The sequence below is a fragment of the Ambystoma mexicanum genome, chromosome 14 (assembly GCF_040938575.1).
Source record: "Ambystoma mexicanum isolate Mex_15411 chromosome 14, UKY_AmexF1_1, whole genome shotgun sequence".
Classification (NCBI taxonomy): Eukaryota; Metazoa; Chordata; class Amphibia; order Caudata; family Ambystomatidae; genus Ambystoma; species Ambystoma mexicanum.
In genome coordinates this window covers 94481099-94508499 of record NC_090940.1, presented here as the reverse complement: position 1 = coordinate 94508499, position 27401 = coordinate 94481099, and the positions used below count along the sequence as shown (strand labels likewise).

The following is a 27401-nucleotide window of genomic DNA, read 5'->3' as shown; positions in this document are numbered from 1 at the left end:
TTACTCGGTTGTACTTTTGTTTAAAATATTACATATTTTGAATAATTATGTATTGATCATTTGCCCTAAAAAGATTTGTTCAATAAAATATGGAAATATAAAATATTTGTATTTGAATCACGTCCCACCCTCTCTATCCAAATGCGTGGGACTATAATTGTGCATTAAAACTGAATGTGCTCTTTATGGCCACCGGCAGATGAATTTGCCATTTTACAGGAATACAAGCAACAGAAAGCAAACGCAAAAATAAAAAAATAAATAAATAAAAAAGGAGGACTGGGTAGATGAGCTACTTACTCTGGACATCTAACAACTTGAGACACCTGAAAGAACTATCGAAGTAGCATGACATTAAGAGGGGGTAAACAGCCTAGTAATCTCAACTCGCAAAGAAGATGTCCCAAATGCCCAGTTCCAAGACAGGGGATTCAGAAGTACAACCTCAAGCATGGGCGTCCATTCCAATGGTCCGCAATATTTGTATAGGACACAATGAACCAGAATAAACAGGGATTAAGCGGTGTGCTATCAAATGATGACGTAAGTATTGCTTTCTGCAAAGCTCCTTCTTCGTCACTGAACACAGTACACAGAGAATGTTCCTGAAGAGTGAAACATTGCCACAGCCCATGAAGTGGAAAGAAAGCGGACTGGGAGGAGGGTTTGAACTGCATGGAAACCTTGTGATCTTTGGCCAGCCAGTGAATATTGTACGGTCTTGTGTTTAATATGCCATGTAATGCATCCTTTAAGAGCACATCATTGATATTTACTCATGCAGAACCCCATGCATTTGCCTGGTCTTAAAATTAGCCACATTGCAGACAATGATCTGTCGTGCTCCTGCCATGCCTTCTTTCCATTTTAGCACTCTTCTCAAGCCGAGCACCCATCTGGACCCCACCAATAATATTTAAGGCTGACTTCATGTTGTCTGTTCCCACCACAGACAACTCACCTCCAGAAAAGACTCTGGTGTTTGCGTTGTTGAAAGCCAGGCAGAAGATGTTGGAATGGTGCTCCCCCTTCAGCTGAATGGGGTGGATTCGGGAGTGAATGGCACGCTCCATGTGCCACAGCAACACCCTCCGGTCATCTCCTCCTATGGAAACAAGCATGCGTAATAATGTCAAGCGTATTCATTAAACCACTGGCAGTACAAAACAATGGAAAACTTCACCAGAATTCCAGGGAAACCCACCAGGACAGTACCGGGAGAGGCCACCCTTCTCATTTTGGCACAAACAGTTCAGACACAAGTTGCCCTGGTGTGTTCAGAAGGAACCAGTGACTCAGAGATATGTCGAGTTTTGGTTAAGTTAGAGATGTGTCTGGGTCAAAGACAACACGTTATCCATTCGAGTTTATGGTGTGTTTGGGTCTGAAGAGGGCGTAATATAGCATTCTTTACATTTACAGTGATTGAATCGGCTCCTCTGACTTTGTGGTCTTGTAGTTAGATGGAGGAAGTGATGGGGAGGGGGTAGAATGAGGGGACCACTCCATTTAAACAATGTAACAAAATAGAAACTTGACTTGCAAGAGTCCAACTACAAGACCAAAAACGAAATGTGGTCAATTGAATCACATAGAACAGAACCCACTCTCTGGGTAAGCAGGGAGCACAAGCTAGCATTGATTGAGTCTGAGGAAGCTAAATATAGCATGGTTTAGGTCTGTAGCCAGCTCATAACAAATTCTGTGGTTCTGGAGGGAGCTAATATATCATTGGGTGGGTCAGAAGAAGACCATCATTGTATGGTTCTGGAGAAAGCACAGGGTAAAAGATTTGCACTCACTACTAGCCAGTGGCGATTGATATTTGACTCTTGGCGAGTAAGAAATTAGGTTCTGTGTGGTGAGGTGGCAAGTGACTTTTATGGCTGGCTAGTAGCTTGCAATTTGAATGTGTGCCCCATGGAAAGCTCAATATAGCATTGTGTGGGTCTCGAGGAAGCTCAATGTAGAATTATTTGGGTCTGGAGGGAGGTCAAGTTAGCATTGATTGCACCTGAAGGAAACTGAGTAAGCATTCATGGGTCTGGAAAAACCTAAATACAGCATTGCTTGGATCGAGAGAAAGCTCAATAAAGCATCGTGTGGGTCTGGAGACAGCTCAATATTGTATTTATTGGGTATGGGGGAAGCTCAACATAGCACTGCTTGGGTATGGAGGAATATCAATGTTGCATTGTTTGGGTCTGGAAGAAGACTAATAGCATTGCTTGTGTCTGAAGGGACATAAATATAGCATTGTGTGGGTCTGGAGGAACACCAATATGGAAATGTTTGGGTCTGGAGAAAGATCAATATAGCATTGTTTGGGTCTGGAGAAAGATCAATATTGGATTGTTTGGGACTGGAAAGAGCCCAATATCGCGTTGATTGGGTATGGCGGAAGCCCAATACAGCATTGTTTGGGTATGTAAAAAGCTCAATATCGTGTTTTGGTATGGTGGGAGCACAATATAGCGTTTTTTGGGTATGATGGAAGCCCAATATGGCCCAATTTGGGTATGGAGAAGCCCAATATAGCACAATTTATGTCTGGAGGAAGCCCAATTTAGCATTGTTTGGGCCTGTAAGAAGACCAACATAGCATTGTTTAGGTATGGAAAAAGCCCAATATCATGTTGGATATGGCGGGAGCCCAATATAGCATTGTTTGGGTATGGCGGGAGCTAATTATAGCATTGTGTGGGTATTGAGGAAGCCCAATACAGCATTGTTTGGGTATGGCGGGAGACCAATATAGCATTGTTTGGGTCCGGAGGAAGCCCAATTAAGCACTTTGTAGGTCCAGAGGAAGTTCAATATAGCACTTTATGGGTCTGGAAGAAGATCAATATAGCATTGAGGGGAGGGGGTTTGGAGGAAGACCAACATAGCATTGTTTTGGTCTGGAGGAAGCTCAATATAGCACTGCGTGGGTTCGGAGGAAGTTCAATATAGCATGGAGGTGGGGGTTGGAGGAAGACGAATATAGCATTGTTTGGATTTGGAGGAAGCCCAATATAGCATTGGTTGGGTATTGAGGGAGCTCAAGTTAACATCGATTGCACCTGAAGGAAATTTAGTAAGCATTCATGGGTCTGGAAAAAGCTTAATACAGCATTGTTTGGGTCGGGAGATGTGTGGGTTTGGAGAGCGCTCAATTTAGCATTCGATGGGTCTGGAGGAAGCTCAATATAGAGTGAGTGATAGAATCTTTATTCAGAAATATAAATTCCCATCAAAGAACAGACAATTAAAATGTTACAACAATAAAAACATTTAAATACAATCAAAATCATGTAATCCACAAAAGTATGCGAAAATCATTTATCTGTACATACAAATTACCTACGTAATATAACTGCCCATTCGATATACAATTACACGTTATGGGTCGTCGATAAATCTGGGGCGGACAATACCAATTTAAGTGCTATTTGCACATGTCTGATGTTGGAGGTTCTTAGTGCTGGGATTATAAAGATCTTTCTTAGATTTGCTAGGGTGGGACACAAAGAGGGCACCCTTTCTTCAGTGAACAAGAGATTTGCTCTGAGGGCCATAATAACTGCTCTTTCCCTTGGGGTGGCAAACCATTGGACATTTGCTGGCCTTGTCATTTTAAAGGCAATGTTACGATAATGAAATTGGACACTTTGTTTCTGTAAGTCATTTTTGTTCTTATTCTTGCTCTTGGAGGGTAGAAGGCCTCTATTACCACTCCTGTGGTGGAGTTACCTATCCGCGACTCAACACTAAACAAATAACCATGGCCAACCTCTCATAGAGAAGATGTTATTTACATTAACCAAGGCGAGGCGGCCTAAGAATTTGTGGCCATGAGATCCTTCACTAGGGGCCTAGTTATTGATAACTGGGGCCTCTCCCACAGAAGCAGCCAGTAAATCAACAGTTGTATTGCTATAAGGTCTTCTATATAAGCCAGTTCAAGTTCTTTGTATAGTAGATGACCTGGAAAGCCCTGTGATAAACCGATGATGTTCCTTAAGAATTTGTTTTTGGTTATTTATGTATTTTTGTTTTATAGTAACTCCACGCAGTCGCACCATATGTTAACAGCGGTGTTGATTTAGCTGCGTAAATGTGCAGGGTATGATCCATGGGAAATCCATCCAGTTTTGCCCCAAATCTCAGGACTGAGCCATTTATTTGTGATGCCTTTGTAGTTTGCTGCTTTATGTGCAGTGACCTGCCCAAATCACTAGAGAATGTCACCCCAAGATAGCCCACTCAAGACTTTTCCCTTCTACCCGTATGGTGTTCCCCCGTGGTTTAGTATCGCCAACACAAGCGTTGACTTCCCTACGTTAAATGCTAAACTCATTATAGTATTTTCTGGGCATGGGGAAGCTCAATATAGCACTGTGTGGGTCAGGAGGAAGCTTAAAATAGCACTGGATGGGTCTTGAGGAAGACCAATATAGCATTGTTTGGGTCTTGAGGAAGACTAATATAGCATTGTTTAGGTCTGGAGGGAGGTCAATATAACATTGTTTCGGTCTGGAAGAAGATCAATGTAGCATTGTTTGGGTATGGAGTGAGACCAATATAGCATTGTTTGGGTATGGAAGAGCCAAGCCCAATATCGCATTGTTTTGGTATGCAGGAGCCCAATATAGCATTGTTTGGGTATGGAGGAGGACCAATATAGCATTGTTTGGGTATGGAGGAAGCCCAATATAGATCTGCTTTGGTCTGGAGAAAGCTCGGTATAGCAATGTCTGGGTCAAGCTCTAACAGAGGGTGGCAGACCTATGGTAGAACAGCAAGCAAAAGTATTATGCACGGTGCACAGAATGGTGCAACTTCTAGCCCAGTCTCATTTGATGACCAAGCTTCCAAATAACACATGGATGAGATTTAATTTCTTTTTTTTTTTTTTTTTTTTTTTAAAGTGCCAAACCTCATGCAGTAAAAGAGGCTCGTCTGTTGCGTTGGAATCCGATTTGCGGCTAACAAGAAAAAAAGGGATAATTTTTAAAGGCATTACCTGTAGAAAATGCTCTCAAATTTAATTTTACATTCTAGTTTCAAGAACAGGAAGTAAAATACTAGGATGTCGGGAGCCTTTCGTGTGGTGCCAACGTTACGCAAAGTTTAGAAAGATTTTAAATAAAAGGTCCTACGCCATAGCTCTGACAGTGGTTAGAAGCCATTTGAAAGACAAGAGATTAAAGTCTACCTTATCACCAAGATTATGGGAAACATTTCAAGCACAAAATTGGTGGTGATTGGAAGGCACATCTTCAGGGGGTCCCAAGAAGACACCTAAAATGAAGGCGCTTCTGTCACCTGGAAAGCTGCTGGGCGACATAAGAACGTGAAACAAGAGCGGCAGCACAGAGAACGACAAAATGCATGCAACAGCCTTCCATCAGGAGTGATGTGGGTACAATCAGTGAGGATATTCAACAAGCATTCATAACGCCAATAGGGTGGGATTCTGAAAGGTGAAAAGATGTTCGATGTTCACACATGGGCAGTGATCTTTCTAAACTCCTATGCAGGGCACTGCATCCTGCACATTTATGGCAAGCCCTGCCCAAAGTACTGTTGCAAGAGTGAAAAACCCCCTCCCTCTTATAATCCTAGGCAGATCACTGCAATACGTGGAGAAGAGGGCAGCCTGCGAGAGCGTGAAGGAAGATGAAGGTCAGGGAGCGCATAAGATAGAGAAAGAGGTACAAAGCAAACAGGTCGAGACAAGGGGGTGAGTGCAAGAGAAGGACAACGAAAGTGGGTGCCGGATAAGGCGGGCATGACCGTCCTGGACAAAACTTGCAGTAGGCAGGGATAATGAAGGGATATAAAGAGGTATTTTAAGCGTCTGCTCAAGAACCGATACAAGCTTTCTTATTTTAGATTAACAAAGGTGTCATTCCATGGTTCAATTAGGTCCTTCAAGCTGCGACCGAAAACGATTCATATATTTAATCCTTGTTAGGATGTCAAAGGTCTTCTTTCAGGATGGCACTGCTCCGCGTGTGTGTATTAACAATTTAAAAAAACTGATGACAATTTGATTGTGATACAGACTGTAAATAACTGAGGAACTCACTGAATGACCATAGGAGACAATGGGCTCCATCACAACCGTGGCTGTATCCCGGCGCTAAATCCGCCAGGATTCTGCCAACACAAATAGCATTACCGCAATAGCGTCAGATTCCGAGTTGTGGTAAAGCTGTAAATCCCAATTTTTTCAAGAGTCCATAGGACTCTATCGGGCATGCTGAGCGCTCTTACCGAGGCGTAATTTGTGCCGCGGTAATAAAGCCGCAAATGGGCAGAAAGTGGAGCTTTTTACCTCCAGCAAAAAGCTGCAGCTAAACCTCCCACTTTCTACCCAAACTGGGGATTGGGCAGAGTGGTTATGCGGCAGTAATAGCATTACTGCTGCATTTTTGCCGCTCCGCCCAACCCATTATGACCCCCAATAACCTGTATTTTGGAAACAGGCTCATCGGTTTAAAATTGCTTTGATTTTGTTACGCCTTGACAAAGCCCGGTAACGGGAGAAACCTTTGCACGTGCCACCATTTGGATGATGTTGGTTTAGGATAGGTTTGTAATAAGGCCTAGAATGTCTTAGGACTGGTTCAGTACCTAAGGACTCCAGTTTGGTAACTAATACATCTATTTTCTTATGTACACGTTTGTATTGAGTTTCTATTAACCCTGGAGCAGAATGCCTCCTAACTAATCTGTACCTTTATCATTTTTTTGACTAAGTGACTATCAGTCTCAGTTGGGTCACTGCAGCCAGGATCCTTACTGAATCAAAAGGTTCCAAAAATCTGGAAAAAAGGAATGAACTAACAATGTATCTTAAAATCATAAAATGTTCTTTACTGCACTTTGACAAAGACATTTTTGGCACCAACAGTGTGCCGTGTCCACCTACTGTGAAGGCATCATGAAGTAGACACAGACAACAGATTCAAAATTGGATCGCAAAACTTTATTTAACTTAAATGTCAGGATGAGTAAGGCCCAACTTCCCCTTTGCTAAGGTGGGATTTCCCTACCTAAATAAAACTAAGGATAGTCTGTGTCAGGTAGTCCACATCAAAAGCCAGTTTGTGTCCAAACCTATGCTTGCCCTCAAGTCCATGTGTAGGGATGTCAGCAGCAAAATGAATAGTGCTCAAAATAAAGTTCTGAGCTTCTTCCAGCTCCTGGCTTGTAATCTGCTTCCCTTTCCACAAATTAAAAATAATTCACAAGGTATCAGGGGTCCCTTCCCCGATAGTTCAAATCTTCCAGCTTTACAAAACATCATAATTCCTCATGATACTTCCCATCTCTTTCACCATCAGTACTTTTCACTGGTTCACATGAATAGTTCAGTTTCTTAACTTCAAAATGACCTAAGCGACTGTTGCAAAACTCAAGCTTCTTTATGGATAATTGAATTTGCTTTTTCCATAAAGGTAGGCACTCAGTCTAGGCGCAGTTGTCGGACCACACTGTCCACCCATTACAGGTCACACAATGTGGACCCCTTCTGATCTGCTTTCTGTGAGGAAGGCATGGTATCAACAGTAGACACAGACACAAAAAGATGCACATTTTCAAAATCGTTATTGTGTAATTTCAAAGGTTTGGGAGAATTCCTATCTGACCCTAACTCTATAATGGGAGTAGTCTACACCATTAAACAAAAGAAAACAAGTCCAAGTCAGTATTATCAAATACATTGACCTTGTTATAAACCGAACCCTGCCCTCGCTATTAAATACAAAATGTGAAAAGGGAATATGCGCCAACAGAAAATAGCGTTTCAAAAGGAAAGTCGGAATGGCTTTTATAAGCAGGTGACAACTCCCTTCCCCACGTTCAAGTCACAGGGTCTTAACAGTTAAGAAAGTGATAGGTGGAAAGCACAGTCCTCTTAATGTGGCACACTATGGCTTGCTGATACAATTCAACTGTTCATTCTTGGGCTTCAAGCGTTTCTCAGTTCAAAACAGTTTCTTTGCCTTGAATCAAAGATATTCTTGACACTTACTTTGGTACAATTCACTCCGACTTCCCTCGTTAGGGCTCCAGCCTGTCTTTGCTCTTTACAGTTCACTTTGTAATTCACTCAGGTTTCCCTAGTTTGTGTCATTCACTTTCTTTGTAACACACTTTCACTTAGGCTTCCCTCAGTCAGGCTCAAGCCTTCTTATTTTCACTTCATTACTCTGTCAAAATTCACTTTGTAGGGATCCCTTCCCCACTTCTGGTCTTATTGTCTCATTAGCGTCGAAGACTTTCGAAACTGCACAGTTTTTAGATACTCCTATGCATGACCACTTCGGCATCCCGATCAATATGATTCACAGTTCACACTAAAGCTTTCTGGGCTTTGTAGTTCCATTTACAAACGTTCATAGGCTTCCCTCGGCTGGATTTTCACCTTCCATTTCTTTATTATCAACGCGCTTTCAAAATATTTCACAGCTTTCTTTCGTTAGCCTCGCGCAAAAGTCCAAACACATTTCACAGAGATTTTCAGTAATGCGATTCACTTCCACAGGACCACTCCGTTTCTATGTAATAACTTGGGTTGCTTTTAACAATTGAATCCTTCAAGCGATTATCATTTGCGTGACCTTTGCTTGATACAGTTTCACTCGCTTGGAACACAAACCAGACTTTTGTTTAATTTGGTAACTCACTGGTTGTGTTTATCTCAGTTCTTTCCTCTTCGCCTTGAATGTGGCTATCAAGGTCTTTACCAACGACTCCTCTGCTCCTCCCCAACTCAGCTGTTCACCCGAGAGGGGAACAGGCAACCTTGGAATACATCAAAGGAAGGCGCTCTCCATATTCTTGGCCTCACTTTGCGAACCTTTATGGCCTCTTGGAAATACGGTTTGTTCGCCTGGCTTTCTTTTGCTACTCTCAGAATTTGAACAGCCCCTTGGCTTTCTGACCTCCGCAGTCTGGTTTGCAGCAGCTCATGAACAGCTGACCCTTCTTGTACTGTAAGGTACTCATGGTGGTAACAGTAAAGACAGACACAAGTGAACACAGTTCAAGGGTGTTTATTAAACTGTAAATGCAGGGTGGAAAAACGCCTACTATAAACCTAAATCTAAGATGGGAGCAACCGTCGACCATCAAATGAAAAATAAGGCAGTGCTTGTGGCGTTGTGTCAAAAAAAAGGCCTATACTAAGAAAAAACGATTGCTAAATCTTACAGCCAATTATAAAAAGTGTGTGAGATAGGGTTTCAATAAAGAAAAAAGTGTTCAAAAATAAGAAGTCAGGATGTGATTACCAGGGGCCTCCCTTCCCCGCGTTTTCAGCACAAGACAAGGCGGGACCTTGGAGCACAGCACACGCTCTAGCTTTCTCTGCATGAGCCGACAGTTCCGTTCCAGTTATCAGCTTCTTCAATGGTTAAGTCTCTTTTCAATAAAGTCTCTTGCCTTCGAGGACCTGATGTATTCAACAACAAACAAACAAAAGGTTTCTTTGCAAAATGACTGGGCGAAGACTTTTCACCTCTGATCTACCTCGACCGGGCTCGGACCCACTTGACAATGGGGACCATTCACTTCCCCATGTCTTCTAATGCTTCTTACTTTCACAAGTCTTAATGTCTTTTAAAACAGTTCTTCAGGGTTCGCCCCAGACTGTCGGCTTCCCTCTGCCGGGTTCACGCTCATCAACCTTTGCCAAACAGTTCCCTATGGGACTTTAGACTTCGGCCCGTCTTGCTAGCATCCCTCCAATGGGTTCACTCTTTCAACACACCGTTCAAGTCGGATTAATTTCCCTTTCTTTCACAATCATCTGTCGGTCAAAGACTTTTGACGGTACAGAGGATTTTACGAGAGCCCTACATGACCACTTTGACCTCTTCTCGCCTTTTTCCAAGGCGTTATGGTAGTCTAGCGTTTCCTTCATGAGCATCCATGTGGTGCTGGATTCCCCCATCTTCTCTCAATAGTTTATTTATATCTTTTAAAACTTCAGATTAGCTGCTTGCTACTTTTTGTTCAGCACAGTTTGGTTTCTTATCGACTCCCCCCTCGACTTGCCGGCTGTGATGAACCACTTGGCTTTCTTCTCCTTTGAGTCAAGGTTGGTACCACAGAGACCAGCGTCTCTCCCCGACCTGGTTATCAGCGGAGGAGAGTCTTGTGTATTGCTGACATCTGCTGCAACACACGCTGGCCTTTGTTCACGGTCTTAGTTTGCGTCCACAGAGATTTCATGGGCCTGGATTGGAAAGGGCAAGGTCACTTCTCTCCTTGTCACTCTCTCGGTATTTTGCCTCCCCTTGAACTGCCGTGCCGAGTTAACCCTCACATCGGTTAATCTGCCTTGCTCGTCCTGTGCTTTCATGCTCCACCTTTATCCCTGTGGGGAAGGGAAAGGGCAGTCAGGTGTGTGTGATTCTGGCCAATTGCCTGACTTTGTGTGACCCTAGTATTGGGACATGTCAGGTAAACGGCTATGGTGTTAGTCCGTTGTCTTTCCTGTTGTGCGAAAGTGTACATGTCGAAAAAGGGGGGTGGGCAGTGTTTTTGAATATCCTACATGGTAGGATGGGGATAAGGTGTTGAAAGTAGGGGATGCCACATCTCACCCGTTAGCGTCCCCCATCCAGGTGATCGTCCCTCACTGGTCCACCCCTGGGAAATTGATCCAATAGCGATGGCCTTGTCCTGGACACCTGGATGACAGATCCCCGGGGACTAGCTAGGGAGACACCTTCAGGTTTCTCACAGTACCCAGCCTCGCTCAAAGTGTGCCTGTGTGCTCCACCTTTCATCCTCACAATGATATCTAATTGATGGCAGGTGTGTGTGTGATTGAAACTGAGTGCCTGACCCTGCTTAGCCTCGTTAATGGGACAGGGCCACTGCAAAGTCCTAAGGGTAATCTTCATAGCCTCATTCCTTCTTCGGCTCCGTTGTTTTTTCAGCGTAGAGAGAGTAAGGATCATGGGAGTTTTAGTGTCCCAGAAAATAGGTAGAGATAGGGGTTTAATAGTGGTTAGGAAAAGGGGAATACCATGTCTCACCATCAGGTGTCCCTGCCCCACACGCGTGGACCGCCTATCCAGGTGATTCTCCCTTGCTTGACTGCCCCCAGCGTTGGGATCCAAAAGCGATGCCCCTCCCCTGGCCACCAGAGTACGTGACCCCCGGGGACTAGGTTGTGAAACCCCTTCTGGTTTTTCACATTTCCATACACAAACGTCCACTGCTTTCTTTTGACAGTGAAACTTGCTTCTTTCATCAGTGTTACACTTTTCCAACACTTTGGCCACCATGCACTTTGTTACGCTTTCTGTATTCTTCTGGCTCTTGCCAATACAGATTTCCTCTTAACCTGCAGGTCCTTAACTCTTGTAGCTTTGTTCAAAACTTAGTTTCTCATATCAAACCCTTCTTGGTATTCTCTTGGCTTTGCCAAAACTTGTATCCCAAACAATTCAATATGTGGTATCTGCTGCTTGCATCGCTTTGCTTTAATTCCATTCACAAGTGCTCATAACTTGCTTTTGCTCTGGGCGGCATTCAAAAGGGTTCCTAATGTCTTTCAATTCATTCAGTATTAAAAAGCACCCGATTTAACATTCAAAATTGCCTCTAACAACTTTCAGTTTGTTTGACATTTGAAAGCACTTATTTCGGCATTCAAAAGTGCTCATAACCTTCAGGTTGTTAGGTTTTCGAAATTCCTTTCTTTCATGTCCTTGGAGCGCCCTGGTATGAGTGTTCCCTGTTTCCACTCACCGGCTTCATACGTCAGCTTCCTTCAGCTTCCAATAGCTCTGCTCATCCCTCACGGAGGTCGGAGAGAGCACTGCTCGCTCTCCTGGAGATCCGCGGCAACTGCAGTGCTTCTGCGTCCCAGAGCTCCTACTGCTTGCGCCCAACACAGGGGATTTGCAGGACTTCCTGACCCTCTCTTGTCCTGCCTCAGCCCCAGTGTCCCTTTCCCTGGCTCAACATGGCTTCCAGCACCCGTGTCTTCTGGTTCTGTCTCTTCAGGCTGCCTCTCTCCAGCCTGCTTTGCTCCAGCCGGCTCCAAGCTCCAGCCTGCTGTCTCTCTCTCTCTCTCTCTCTCTTCGTGCTGTGCAGCCTGCATTTTTAAACTCATTAGACTTTTAAATGGCCACAGCTGTGGGTTAGTCATTCCAATTGCCTGACCATAGTAACACTCATTACCGGGATATGCCTTGCTGTTCCATCTGAAATCCTCCATAGCCCTCTTCTTCATCTGAGTACCAGAGTGGTGTTTGGGGAGGTTTGCATTAAAGAAGTGTGTAGAACTCTGTGTTGCCTCCTCCTCGTCTTTGTACTTGGCTAATATGAGTATATATTAACACTATAAGGCTGATCTGGGATTAACTCACCCAAATGAGGATGTGTCCTCCTAATTGGTCTCTTCCTCGTCCCAGTTTTGAGATGGTGTTTCTGGAGGACATTTTGTAGGGTAGAAAATGGAAAGTGCTGATAGCAACCCACACATGCCTGAGGGATAGAAGGTTCATTCTGAAAAGGGAATTGGGGATATCAGGTCTCACCTAAGGACGTCCTCTCCCCAAGTTCCCTCCACCCAAGTGATCCTCCCTCGAATAGCCACCCCCAGGATCGAGGTCCAAAAGAGAAGGCCTTTCCCTGGCCACCTGAGAGGAGGATCCAGGGGAAAAGAAGTGAGGACACCCTCAGGTTCCTCACACCACATAGATGACATATAGAGTCATACATGGTTTCAGTGTTACCTGGTCATCTACACAACAGCAAAGGTTCCTTCCCGGTGAGTGGGTAAGCTACCGGGAATTTTTGATGCTTAGGCCATTAAAGATGGCCTCTGTGTATGCTTAAGTTGATAAATATGATGCATATATCTGGCTTAGGTCTGTTGTAAAGCGCTTGAGCATTGTGGTCGGCTTGTGGACTAGTGTCTTTGTTTCAAGTTTGGATATGCTTTAAGATCCGGATGAACACATGCATATCACAGCTGTGGTTTGTGATGTGGTGTATGAGGCAGAGTGTTGAGTGGTGGGATTTGATGTAAGTTGTGATGTAAGAGTGAGCAAGGCTAGATACCAACCGTGCATAAGGCTAGAAGGGCAGAGAAATTAGAAGGTATTCTTATGGAGCTGGGTCGTGTCGACTGCAATTCAGATCACATCAATTTAGAATGTAATGTGCGCCTTGTTGAGAAAGATGCATTTTTGTTGTGAACACATCTTATGTTATCAATTGAAAAAAACATACAGTCTCATAAAATGCAATAATCCAATCTAACCCTACATGAGTTTTGCTCAAAGAGGTTCCTCTGGACGTTTCCTAATTTAAAACACAATTTTAAGCTTCAGTTCAAAAGATTTTTGATGTTTATGGGACCTCATCTGGATGGAAAGCTGTTGGGCCACGTAATATTGGAAACGCTGATATGGTTTAGCGAAATGCGCTCAGATTTTAAAACGCAGCTTATTTTAAGTATTTCAAGAACATAGATCAGTTAAGGTTATACACCCTTGAAGCTTGGTGTAAAATTTGCACTCAGCACGCGCCATTGGTTAGTGATAATTGATTCTTGGCGAGTAAGAAATTGTGTGCTGCATGTGTATGTATAGCAGTGAGGTGGCAAGTGACTTTTAGCTCGCAACCCGAAATGTGTACCCCTGCTTAAAACATTGCTGAATGAAAGGTGAGGTTCTGGAACACCTTACAGCAGGGGTCAGCAACAAGTAGCTCTCCAGATGTTTTAAAACTACCACTCTTGGGATTCCCTCACCATGGACTATACTAACTAGGACTGATGGGAAATGTAGTCCAAAGCATTGCGACTCAAAGGGTGCATGTAGACCACTCTCTGCCCTACAGAATCAAAATGGAGTATCCCATTTGTGATGCTGTTTGCAAGGCATCCCAGGGATGTCCTAGATTTGACAAATGACGATCAGCGGAAAATAACCCTTCATTGACCTACACTTCACACAGAACCAAGACAGAACACAACAAAAATAGCAGCCAGGACACATGAAGAAAGTGCACCACATAGTTGTTTGCTCCTTGTGGCGGGAGAAGGAAGTGCAGGGAATTGCTGATGCAGGCCCAGATACTCAGCGGTGCCGTCAGGAAGACCAGATTGTGTGAACCATGTGGAATTATAGATGCAAAGGGTACACAGCTGCAGATCCACCAACAAATTAATCAAGACAGGATCCCCCTACCCTTCTACCCTGCACGCCCCACCTCCACTTGACCTTCCAAGGGTACCTTTGATAGCCTCTCCGTATAACTTTATGCACATCATTGCATCATACTGAACCCTTGTTGCAGTGCTCTGTTGCCTCACAGCTAGGTTTGCGCTATACAACTGAGAATCTAGAAGGTGTCTGACCCACTAGTCCAATGGGATCTGTCATCCAGGTGGCCAGGACATGGCCATCGCTTTTGGATCCAGTTCCAGGGGGTGGACCAGTACGGGAGGATCACCTGGGTGAGGGGTCATCAGGAGTGGGAGACCGGATGGTGAGACACGATATGCCCTTCCTTGTAACACCTTTACCCCCCCCCCCCCCCCATCATGCCCAGTAGGATATTTAGGGACTCTACAACCCTCCCCCATTTTACAACACAAACACTTTCTCACTGACAGCCTGCTCAAAGAGAAAACAGACTAACACTCGAGCCGTATAACTGGCATGTCCTAATACCATGGTCAGGTGAGGTCAGGCAATTATCAACAATAACTCACACCTTACCTCCACTACACTTCCCCAAATGGATAAAAGGCAGAGCACAGGAGCACACGAGCACACTTTGAGCAAGGCAAAACACACGAGGAAACAGCATTTCCAAGATGCCAGTTTTACGAGAGAAGAAAGACGGCAAAGCAGAAAGGGATTGCATGGAGGGAAGTCCCCTTGATCTTTTCGACAATGAACCGTTACTTTCATGAGCCCTAGAGATTGGAAAGCGTAAGACCAGGAAAACAGGCTTACAAATCTTATACTGTGTGTCGGAGGTAACCGGGGCCCTCCCGCGTCGATAATCAAGGTGGGGAGAATCACCAGACGCCGTGGTACTGTCCTTGACTGCAAGAACAAAGCAACATCAGTGAAATCAGCACAACTAGTGAGTTGGGGAAACCAATACAAGACTGGTCTTTGTTAAAGCCAAGGTTCAAAGCAGCAACACTGTATGGCGAGCGCTGGAACAAACATCGTTTGAAATACATATGATAAAAGACAAGTAAAGTTGAACTGCTGACGAGCCATTGAACTTTGAAACCAAGATACAATACCTTTGACAGAGTGGTCTGGCACTGCGTGTTTGCTCAATCGAAGGTCTCTGTAAGGTATACAGCTGAAAGTGAAAGAGTTGTAGAGAATTGGGAATCGAAGTGGTCCTGCAATGAGTGAAACTAAATCCTGCACACAGTCAAAAGTCTTCGATGTTGACACAGAAAAGAAAGTTGGCGGCAAAGTAGATAAAGTTGGTCCAAGCCCGGCAGAGGGAGATCAATTGAAAGCCTTGTGTTAAAGTGGGTCTGAGCTCGGCGGAGGGGGACCCGGGGTGAAGCGAAAATCCCCTGAGAATTGGTACAGTATGAAATCCTATGATGAATGGATCTTTGAGGTTTTTTCGTTTTGCATCAGGCCCTATGAAAAAGAGACTTTGAATGGCAAAGAGACTTTGGTACAGAAGGCCACGATGTTGAAGTTTTGAACTGCATGCTGGTGCTAGAGAAGCCAGAGACTGTTCCAAGCTGGAGTGTGCCGCCTTGTCTCATGCTAAAAGGGGAGGCCAACAGCTTGAATATCCTGACATATTTCTTTTCTTCAACACTTTACTAATACATATCATTGTTTCCCACACTGTTTGTATTTACAAGTAAGTATTGGCAATATGATTATTAGTACAGGCCCTTTTATTAGGACAAGACACCACTAGGACTGCGTTATTATTATTTGATGGTCGTAGCTTGCTCCCATTTTTAGATTTAGGATTAGATGGGCGTTTTTCAAACTCAACTGAAGTTCAATAAACATCCTTGAACTGTGGTCACTTGTATCTGTCTTACTGATGGATACCATGCCTTCCTTACAAAACCCAGCCATGCAGTCTGCCTGGTGGGTGACAGGACCACAAGAAGTCAATGAAAAGTGAAGTTGTTTGGTTTGAGTAGTCGGGATGAGAAGAGAAAGGAAGAAATATGCACTTATTAGACACAATGTATAGTTAAAGAAGGCTTTCTATATAGTTTGATTGCTCTGAGCTGTGGGCCAAATGAAACATTGGCGGTAAACAGGGTTCTAACCTGACCGAGCGGCCAGCAGCTGCAGGCAGTGCTGGAAATGGTTAACATTTATTGGGGGAACCGCCACTTCTTAGGAGGAGCGGGGCTTTGGGAGAAGGGGAAGGGGTGGGGGCCCCGGCTAGGTTGCGCAACACAGTACCTTTATATAGAACCCAATTGTGGTGATTTGCATAAAAGCAAAGAGCATTGTGGGAACATCATAATGTCCACAATCTTAAATGTTAAACATGTCATAGTGATTTAGTAAGAAAGCCTTTTAAGCGAATAATGGACTCTTCTGTTTTGATTGGTCACAATATTCACCCTAATCAAGAGGGGTGTGTAAATTACAGGACATACATACTAGATTGGACAGCTACAAAACTGTATTTGAGGCTCCGGCAGTTTCTGTATGCAGGCTCCAGTACTGTGTGTTCTAAACGCTTGATGAAGAACAGGTTGTGCAGCAGGAGCAACCTGCGCTTCAAGCAGACTGCTTTCAGAAGACCTGGCAGCGCTTCATAGAAAACAGGATCTAGGAGAGTCGGGTATGGGAGAACCTGGGTCTAGGGGACAGAGCGGCGCTCCGACAAGACGTTTTATGCTGGAACGCCGCTCAGTCTTGTCGCCTGGCCCATTCCCTGCGCTGGCTGCAGGCTACTTAGACCAGTAGAACCCAGGCCAAACATCCAAGTGCTAGGTTTAAATATTACACACGCTGAACGCTCTCTGAAGGTAATGTACTCACAGAGCGAACACGTTTCCCAAAATGAAAGCACCGAGCATGAGGTACCTCGCAAATACTGGGCCATACTCCAGTCTAATGCCCACACTCCGACCACCCTGATTGGCTGAGGGTCTGAAGCACACACCCTAGGTCAGGGGCCAGTAACCTTTGGCTCCCCAGATGTTCTTGACTACAGCTCCCATGAGCTCTAAGCGGGAGAGTCCATGATGAGCGACCATGGTAGTTGTAGTACAAAACATCTGGAGAGCCTCAGGTTGCAATTGGTACACATGCATGCTAAAGGTACCTCTGGTCGCGACGCACAATCCGGATGATTGACGTTTGCGCAACACATTTTCTATCCTTTTAGGAAAGATAATACTGGAGACACGTTGGTAAAGAAAACAGGATCCTGTTTGAGTTTTCTGTCCAGATCTAGCTCCCAACTATGCAACATCGGGTCACCAGTATGATAGGGGGTAGGAGAACATTAATGAAAATAGTTTTCAAGTGCTTTCATTATAATGTATGACATGGCCAAGGGCATTGGGATAAGGGACGCATTAAGCAGAGAGGCCGTCTGAAAGGTTTGCGTGACAGGGACCGTCTTACCCAAACCTTGCTCACAAGAGCTGGAGGAAGGTGGCTGGCAGTGTAATTATCACATATAATGGACTCGAGTGGCGCAACGGCCATTGGGCAGATGTTGACTGGACCTGGCTGACCTACATAGCCGTGGCTGGGCAGGACACAGACAAACCGTGCCTGTGGCTGCACAGTCAACAAAGGCCCAGCAATTACTAATGCAAAACGTTCCATTGTTAGCACCTGTATTCGGACACATATATTTTTTGGGATGGGCGTTAGTACTTGCATTCCGGGGGAATAATTGGAAGGGTAGGGGGGCAGGAGACAGCTCAATCTTATTTATTATATTTATGTTTTACAGTTGTAGAGCGCCCTTAGCCCTGGGGTATTTAGGCGCTGGTTACAGGACAATGCAAGGTTAGAGACAGGGTGGCAGAAGATGGTCGACATAGTTCATTAGGTGAAGAGCCACGTTTTCAGGGATTTTCTGAGGGTTCAGAGCGAAGGGTAAGCAGCAAGGAATTCCAGAGTTTGGAGGCAGTGACAGGGGAGCTAGCGCCACCTGCTCTAGATCTCTTGAATCTAGGAACGGTGATGCAGTGGCGATGGTAGGCTGCGCCTGTCAGCCTTGTCGAGTTTGTTTTTTTCGCTGTGTTGCTTAGGCAACGGTGGACCATGAAGAGGGTTTTAAATTTGATGTGTTCACGAATTGTGAGCCAATGTGCCCTTCTTCTGGTATCTGAAAGGTGATCATATTTGGGAAGATCAAGGATCGGAAGTTGTTTTGGATTATTTGCAGTTTATTCATATTCCGTTCAGAGGTGCCTGTGAATGGGGCACTGTAGAGTGTCTAATTCAGATTCTATGAGGGCTTGTGCAATGCTAATGCGGTGGTTGATGGAGACGAAAGGCTTGCTGGTGTTTGACTATCGTGGTGTGGGCAGCAGAGGATGTAATTGCACTGACTTGTCTCGTCATGTCTAGGGTGGCATGTAGGTAAAGTAATAATGCTGTCCATTATGAAGCCGGGTCTAGTTTGTTGAGTAATACCTGTGGTCCAACAAGTAGGATTTCAGTTTTTCGTCATTAAGGCAGAGCAGATGGGAAGCTATCCAGGCCTGGATGGTTTTGTAGGTGGCGTTGAGTGTGGTGGTATCCCGAGAGTAGTTTCCTTTAAGGGGGAGGAGGATTTGGGGGCCGTCTGTGTAGTTAGTGTATGTAATTCCAAGGGCATTCAGGTGGTTGAAGAGGGGTTTTGTGTAGACATTGTAGAGAGTAGGGGAGACGCAGGAACCTTGTGGGATTCTGCAGTTGACTGGTGATGGGGAAGCTGCGGATTCCCCAGCAAAGACGCATGTTGTTCTATCAGCGAGGAAGGAGGTGATCCATTTGGTTGCTTCAGTGGACAAGTTAGCAGCGGTAGACATTTGGTGGCAGAGGGTTTTGTGGTCAACGAGGTCGAATGCAGCGGATACGTCAAGTGGGAGTAGGAGGGTCAACTTGCCTGCAGCTCTGGAGTCGTCGGGTGGATTTATTAGGTCTAGTAAGGCTGATTCAGTGCAGTCTCCTGGGCGGAAGCCCAACTGAGGGACACAGAACATTTGATAATGCTCAAGGTAGTCTTGGATCTGAAGGTAGGCAGCTAGACCCACTATCCTTAGTATGAAAGCAACTGTACTGAGGGGGCGGTAGTTGGTTGCAATGGTGGGGTCGAGCAAGGGTTTGAGGAGTAGTAGGATTCAGGCTTCCTTAAGGCTATCGGGACAGAGCATGAGGTGAAGGAAGTGTTGATGGTGGCCGTGATAAAGGGGGATCAGGTCCACAGCACACTCTTTGATTAGGGGGCAGGGCAGGCGTCACCTTTGCAGCCTGAGGGTTTAAGACCTTTGATGAGGTGGGAAAATTCCACAAGTGAGGGTGGAATTAGAAAGGGGTAAGGAGAACAGTGCTTCAGGTTGTTGGTTGAGAGGGGTGGGCTGAGACGGACAATGGTGATTTGTTTTCGGTGGATTTTCTCTTGTAGTAACAAGATTTTACCCATGAGGGCATCTTGTATATTACTGCACCATGCGTCATCTTGGTTGAGGGTGGTGGTTTAGGGGACTCGAGTTCACATAGGGTAATGAAGAGTTCTCGCATATCTGATTTGGCGTTGGTGATTCTGGTATTGTATGCATCGGCTTTGGTGAGGCGTATAGCTTGCTTGTATTCTTTAGCAATAGTAGTGAAGTGAGATTTCTGGCATCAAACTGAGATTCCTGCCATTCTGTCTGTATATTTCCTTGTGCAAATGGCTTTGAGGTCCGGGGTGAGCCACGAGTTCTTGTGTGGGGATGGTTTTGCCTTGAGCTGTATCAGAGGGACAAGTGTGTTTACCGCTTTGGAGAGAACATCATTGTAGTGGTCAACGAGCATGGTGGGGTTGGTAGGGAGAGTTGGGTAAGCCTAAAGTCTGTGAGTAAGGTGAGGAGGCTGTCCTTTGCGAGGTTAGTGCAGAGGGCATGGATGCACTGGGGCTACTGCCAGGTTTGGTAGTGGGAATGAAGAAGGTGATGTGGTGGTCGGACCATGGGCAGGGAGTGTTAGATAAGATTGAGGTGTTGCAGTTATAATCTGCTAGCCAGTCCAGGGAGCAGCCTAAGAAGTTGGTGGGTGTAGAAATACTTTGAGAGAGGCCAAGTGCACGTAGGGCTTTGGCCAAGGAGATGGCACCCTTATCAGTGGTGTCGATAAAGCCAAAAGCGAGATTGCCTAGGAGTAGGGGTCTAGTCTTGGGGTTCAGGAGTTGCAAGAGATCCTCTTCGAAGATAAAAATGGGTCACAGGGTAGATAGACGATGTGCTTTGTTGGTGGTAGTGGGTAACAGCAAGAGTTGGGGATACAATTTTGCAATTGGGTAGGGGGCTTGCGTTGAAGGCTCTGATGAGGAGAGATTCTCTGTAGATCAGAGCAACACCGCCATCTCTACAGTCAGATCTGTCACTGCCGAGTATGGCGTAGCCTGGGAGAATGGTGACAGTTAGAGCGGGGCCTGCTGTAGCGTGCAGCCAGGTTTCAGGGTTGCCGGTTGGCATAGTGGCACAGATTAGGGTGTCAGGTTTGTGAATGCATGAGCGTAGGTGAATGTTTCGAGTATATGTTGAGGCGGGGATGGCACTAGGTATCGAGGGAACGGTATTGAGAGTCTCACAGCAGTTCTTAAGTGTGTGGTTTCAGGCTTGAAGGAGAGAGAATTAATTGCTTGTAACATTTAAGCTGCACTAGAATAATCTCATTAGAATGTGGAAAGAAGTTAGATGCCCCCACGCAAGTAAGTTTTTGCCCCTCTCCCAGTCCCCGAACTTAGCCCTTATAACAATATTTGAATATTTAGCCTTGCAGAATTGTAGTGTAGGTGCACCCCTAATGAATATAAATGTGGAAGAACTTCGTAAGTCGAGACAGCGGAAGGAAGATCCAAGAACTACATGGGGCCTCATTGTACAACATTTGGCACCAGTGCAAAGCAATTGTGCTTCGCATTAGCACATGGAGAAAATGCCCTAGTCACCTAGTGCATCAATATATGCATTTAAATGCAAAGTGCATCAGGACAATCTATGTGTGCTACCCTGTGCTAACGGAGATGGATATAAACCGCATGACAAACGGTTCCCTATTGCAAACATGGATTAAAAGAATAAAACAGGCAGTGCAATACTTAGCTCAAAAAATCCAAAAATGTGGACCCCCACAAGGATACTACTTTGAGATGGTTGTGGTAGGATCATTATGTGGAAAAGAGTAGGAGTGGTAATGCCCCTTTTGGCCAGTAGAGGTCGCTATTCCCTTTGTCATCAGCCATCGCATTGCACAGCATCAGCAACTTTTACATAGCGCCCAGGAAACAAGGCCCAGCATCTAGAAAGCCTACACAGCGCCCCCCAAAATTTCACGGACTGGCACACTCATTACAGCCGCCAGTCCATTTATGCACAGGGATGAGGGCCCTTCACGCCTTTTAAATGAAATGGCCTCAAGCAGGGGGGTGGGGTTTACCAGCAACTGCCCCCATGTTGTCAGCAGTCTTGTAACACAGCAATATATTCCTTTTTCTATTTTCTATTTTCGTTCTGGGGCTTAAAATGTGCTTTGCAGGGCTCGCATTACAAGCTGCGTTTCCTGGAGCCCTTCCGGCCGTCACTTCCCACGGGATATACAGAAGTGGAATCATCTCATTTTCTTTCAACACTGGTTCCTCCACATCAGTCAGTGGGCATTTGGTGTTTAAGCTTCCTGCTGGCTGGCAGTCTCGTGATAATTAACCTTAGCTTTGTCGCCATTGTAATGTACGCACCCCAGGGCTGCCTCAGACTGTTTTCACTCTAAGCAGAGGGCCCCCCAACCATCATATGGAAATGGGCCCCCCACCCATCTTCAGCAGGTCTTTTCTATACAGCAGCTAAGACAGGATCCAGCCTTTCCAGCAAATCATGGCACAGACCATGTGGCAGAAAGGCATATAGGTGCCCTGTGAGCACCTGCAGGACCAACACCTTCATCAGTTCCCAAGTAGCATAAACACACCTCGACCCCAGCCCTGGAGCGCTGACAGGCAGAGAGAGCACAGGACACACCTGGATCAGATGACGAGCAGACACCTGGAGCACTGACCTCGATGAGGCACAGATCCAGGACAACATTAAACGGGCACATGCAGGGAAGGAACTGGGCAGGAAAAGATTAGAGCTGCGCTCAGGGCTTTAAGTGAGGTAAGAAATCGAGGGGGGTGGGGGCACTCATTTGGGGGCGTGGCCCAAAAAGTACACAAATCATAGTAAAGTATGCAACCAAATATATAAATGCATGTAAGCATTTATATATTTGTACGCGTACATTATGGTTTGTGTATTATGCAAGCCATCTTTTATAAACATAGACATATTTAACATATTTCTATGTTTATAAAAGATGGCTTGAAAAGGAACAAGTTACTTACCTGTAACTGTAGTTCTCCAGCATGCGTCTGGCATGGATTCACATGCTCATGAATATTCCCCTTCGTCAGGCTGGGAATCCTCGGTAAAGAAAAAATCAGTATCAATTTTGTTTCTGATCTGACTTTCTTAGTAGTAACCAATCAATGATCTCTGGGTCATACTGCCCCCAGCCAATGACTGCCCTCTCCCTAAGCCCCGCCTCTGGCAGCCATCCTCAGATTTGGTAGCGCACCAAGTGGCAGTATGACCAAGTGAAGAACCGCAGAGGGGTAGGTGGGAGGGTCCCATGCCAGACCCATGCCGGAGAACAACAGTTACAGGTAAGTAACTTGTTCCTTCTCCAGCATGGGGTCTGGCATGGATTCACATGCTCATGAATAAATGAATACATAGCAGTATACACATGCACAACCACGGGAGGTGGAAACAGGCTCAACATTAAGCAATACATTAAGCATCTCTTACCTCCTCACCAGGCTCACCTTAAGCGAACAGGTTGCGCAGCACTGCTTGGCCGACCCTGGACTCCTCCCTGGAGTCCCGATCGACGCAGTAGAATCTTGTGAAGGTGTGCGTCAACCTACACGTAGCAGCCCTGCAGATGTCCAGCAGGGGCACACCAGACAGGAACGCCGTGGTAGCAGCGATCGCTCTGGTCGAATGGGCTCTCGGACGGCCAGGCAGCGGTAGGTTTGCCAACCAGTGACAATGCATGATGCAGCTGGAGAGCCATCTGGAAATGGAAGTCTTCGAGAGAGCCTTCCCTTGATTCACAGACCCAAAGTTCACAAACAGTTGTGACGTCTTCCAAAAACTCTTCGTGCGGTCCACGTAGAACTTCAGCGCTCTAGCTACATCCAGCGAGTGCAAAGTCCTCTCGGCCGGCGTCGAAGGCGATGGGAAGAAAACTGGTAACACCAAGGTCTCGTTGAGGTGGAAGTCCGACGGCACCTTGGGCATGAAGGAGGGGTGCGTCCTCAGCACTACCCTCGTGTCATGAAAAGTCAAGTATGGAGGCTTGCAAGATAGGGCCTGAATCTCTCCCACTCGTCGTGCAGAGGTGATGGCCACGAGGAACGCGGTCTTCCATGACAGGAACTTCAAAGGCACCGAATGCATAGGCTCGAATGGGGCTCCCATGAGCCTGGTCAGCACCACATTAAGCTCCAACGCCGGGGTAGGGGCCTTCACCAGTGAGAATGATCGGAATAGTCCCTTCATAAATTCCTTTACCAGGCGATGAGACCATAAGGATGCCCGTCCCGTAGTCCTGGTATATCGGGAGATGGCAGCCAGATGTATTTTTATGGAGGCGTGAGCCAGTCCAGCTTTGGCCAGCGACAGTAGGTACGGCAGCACTTGAGGGGCCATAATCCGCAGAGGGTTAATCTTCTGCGCACGGCACCAGACAGAGAACCTCTTCCATTTATGACCATAACACTTGAGAGTTGAGGACGCCCTGGCCTTTGCAAGAACCTCTCTGCAATCAGCCGGGATATCGTACCCTCCAAACTCTAGTGCTGCAGGAGCCAGGCCTGCAAGTTCAGCAACTGTGGGTCGTGATGGAGAATGGCGCCTCCTTCTCTGGAGAGAAGATCCGCGTCCGCCGGCAGCTTGACTGGTGGGGACGTTGACAAGTCCAGAAGGTCTGGGAACCAGATCTGCCTTGGCCACTCCGGTGAGACGAGGATCATCCTGCACCTGGACTTCTTGAGCTGGTTGATGAGGCGGAGCAGCAACGGCAATGGAGGGAACGTGTATAGAAACAGGCCGTCCCAAGGGAACGAGAAAGCATCGCCCATGCTCCTCGGCTGTGGGAACCTGCTGGCGAACCTCTGGCACTTGGAGTTTGTCGCCGTCGCGAACAGGTCGATCTGGGGTTTGCCCCATCGTTGGAAGAGTCGATCCACTTGGTCCTGGCGCAGTTCCCACTCGTGGCACGAGCGCAGCTCCCTGCTGAGTGAGTCCGCGATGGTGTTTTTTTATTCCTGCCAGGTGGAAGGGAACCAGAAACATCCCCTGGTCGACGGCCCAGTGCCACAGATCCTGGGCCTCCTTGGATAGGGCTGGGGATCTGGTGCCACCTTGCTTCCTTATATAGAACATCGTGGTGGTGTTGTCGGTGAAGATCCTCACCACTTTGCCCTTGAGGGATGGAAGGAACGACTTGAGAGCCCAGAACACTGCTCGGAGCTACAGAATGTTGATGTGGAGAGACCTCTCCTCTGGGAGCCAAAGGCCTCTTGCGTGGAGGTCCCCAGTGTGGGCCCCCCAACCCTCCAGAGAGGCGCCCGTCGTCCCCGTCTCCTGAAACGCCGGGATTTGAAATTCCGTGCCTGTCGTGAGGTGAGCACGGATGCCCCACCATAAGATCGCCCGACGGAACTCCTCGTCGAGAGGGATCCTGTCCTCGAAACAGCCCCTCGCCTGAAGCCAGCGGGCGTCGAGGAACTCCTGTAGCAGACGCATCCGAAGTCTGCAAAGGGGTACAAGATAGATGCATGAGGACATCATCCCGAGGAGGGACTTGATGGACCTCACCCTGGCCACGTCCGTGGCTAGCAGGCGCCACACCTTGCCCAGGATGGACTTGGTCCTCTCCTCTGAGAGGGAGGCCAATTGCCCCACTGTATCGAGCTTCGCGCCCAGAAACAGTGCTATCTGCGATGGAACGAGGTGGGATTTGGGGTAGTTGATGGCGAGCCCCAGCTCCGTGAGCAACCGGACAGTCCTTGCCATGTGTTCCACGGCGAGTTCCCTTGTCCTTGCCCGGATTAGCCAGTCGTCCAGGTAGGGGTAAACGTGGATCCCCTGCAGACGCAGCCGCGCCACCACTGGTGCCAGGCACTAGGTGAAAACCCTGGGTTCCGACTTTAATCCGAACGGTAGGGCCCTGAATTGGTAGTGGCGTCCCTGAACCACGAACCTGAGGAACTTCCTGTACCTTTTTAGAATAGGGATGTGGAAGTAAGCATCCTCCAGGTCCAAAGACGATAGGAAGTCGCCTTCCTCCAGCTGTCCCAGCACGTGCTGGAGGGTGACCATCCTGAATCCCTGCGCCTTGATGTACTTGTTTAAGCGACGCAGGTCCAGGATGGGGCGCCAACCGCCTGTCTTCTTCTTGACGAGGAAGTACCTTGAGTACACTCCGTAGCCCCCGGAGCCCTCTGGGGACGAGCTCGATGGCACCTTTCTTGAGCATTGCCTTTACCTCCAACAGTAGTTGAGGGACGTGATTCTCCTTCCTGGCCACGGGAGGAATGCGAGGGCACTTCTTTTGGAATTCCAACGAGTGCCCGTGGGCCAGGGTATCCAACACCCAACGGTCGGTGGAGATGGACTCCCACACGCTGATGAACTTCGTCAGCCGGCCTCCCACCGGGGTGCTTTGGTGGGGGCCCCGACAACCCGGCCGGGTCAGTCTTGCTTGGAGGCGGCCTTGCCGCCTTGGCCTCCTTGGCGACGGCGGCGGGACCCCCCCTTGCTTGCCACGACCTCTGTAGGCCGACTGGGAAGAGGAGCGGGCCGCCTGGCGGTAAGTGGAGGAGCCACCGCTGGATCCTTTGGAGGCACCCTGTCTGCCTCCGGAGCTCCGAAAGGGCCGTCGCTGTTGAAGCACCCCCAGGGCCCGGGCCGTCTCTGAGTCGGTCTTGATGGCCTGTAGGGACTCATCCACCGCCTTACCAAAAAGGTTGTTGCCGTCGAACGGCATGTCCAACACCCTGGTCTGGACGTCCTGGCGAAGGTCTGTCGCCTTGAGCCATCCTCGTCGTCGGAGGCAAACTCTGTTGCCCAGTTGGCGAAATCCGGTATTGGCAATGTCCGTTGCCACCGTTATGGCGTGATCCGACGCCACCTCGCCTTCCTGCAGAATTTCTAGGGCCTCCGCCCTTTTGTCATCAGGCAGGAAGTCTAGCAGTGGAGCTATCTTGAACCAGAGCTCCCTGTCATAGCAGGCCATGATCGCTAATGCATTGGCTGCCTTAATCGTCGTCACCGCCGACGAAATGACTCGTCGTCCCATAGAGTCCAACTTCTTGTCCTCGCTGTCCGGCGGGGAAGTGGAAGTTGAAGCCGCCGCACCCGCTGCCTTCTTCTTAGCTGCTGTCGAGACGACAGAGTCCGGCGTGGGCTGGGCCCTTAAGCACAAGGGGGCGGCATCGGGGACTCGGTACTTCTTCTCGTACCTGTACCTCTTGGCTTGTGTCGTGGAAGGGTTCTGGAGGACAGCAAGCCCCTCGTCCCAGATGTCGTCGAGTAAAGGCACCGCGAGGACTGTCTTCCTCTTGGCCTCACGTCGTTGGTACAGAAACCCCTCCTTTTTCTGTTCTTCAGGGCAGAGCTGGAAGAGCTCGGAAGCCCTTGTTATCATGGCGTGGAAGGAGCCAATTTCGTCGGCCGGAGACGCCTGCGGGGTCAGGGGTGACGACGAGATGTCCGCTGTGTCATCTCCACCGTCATCGTCCGTCCCCGTCGCTGTATCCGTCGCCGTATCCTCTCTAGGGTTCGGCAAGGGGGATGAGGGGTCCACCGGTCTCGCAGGCACGAAGGGCGGAGCGGGGTGGACCCTCCTCCGCTTGTTCGGAGGGCTTCCCGACGGGCCTGGTTCTGGCTCCTCCGTCGGGGTCCATGGTAATCTCATCCTTCTCTCGGTGCATAAGGATTGGATTGCCAACAAAATGGCCGCCGAGCTATCCTGGGGCTCGGGCAATGGCTGCGACGGACGGGATGGCCGCTCCACTGGGCCCTGCTGTCGTCGTCGCCATCTTCGATCACGTCAGCAGGGACCGCCCCCTGGGATCGAACCTTCTCGAACCTC

At 47.4% G+C, this 27401-nt stretch overlaps 1 protein-coding gene across 2 annotated transcripts in view; it reads right to left on the bottom strand.

Annotated features, from left to right (window-relative positions):
- DCAF5 (DDB1 and CUL4 associated factor 5) overlaps positions 1–27401 on the bottom strand; it is a 507909-nt gene that overhangs the window by 361024 nt on the left and 119484 nt on the right. For both annotated transcript variants that reach the window (XM_069638590.1, XM_069638591.1), the window contains exon 2: positions 962–1105. In XM_069638590.1, the coding sequence (XP_069494691.1) occupies positions 962–1105 (144 nt within the window). The remainder of the gene's footprint in view (positions 1–961; positions 1106–27401) is intronic.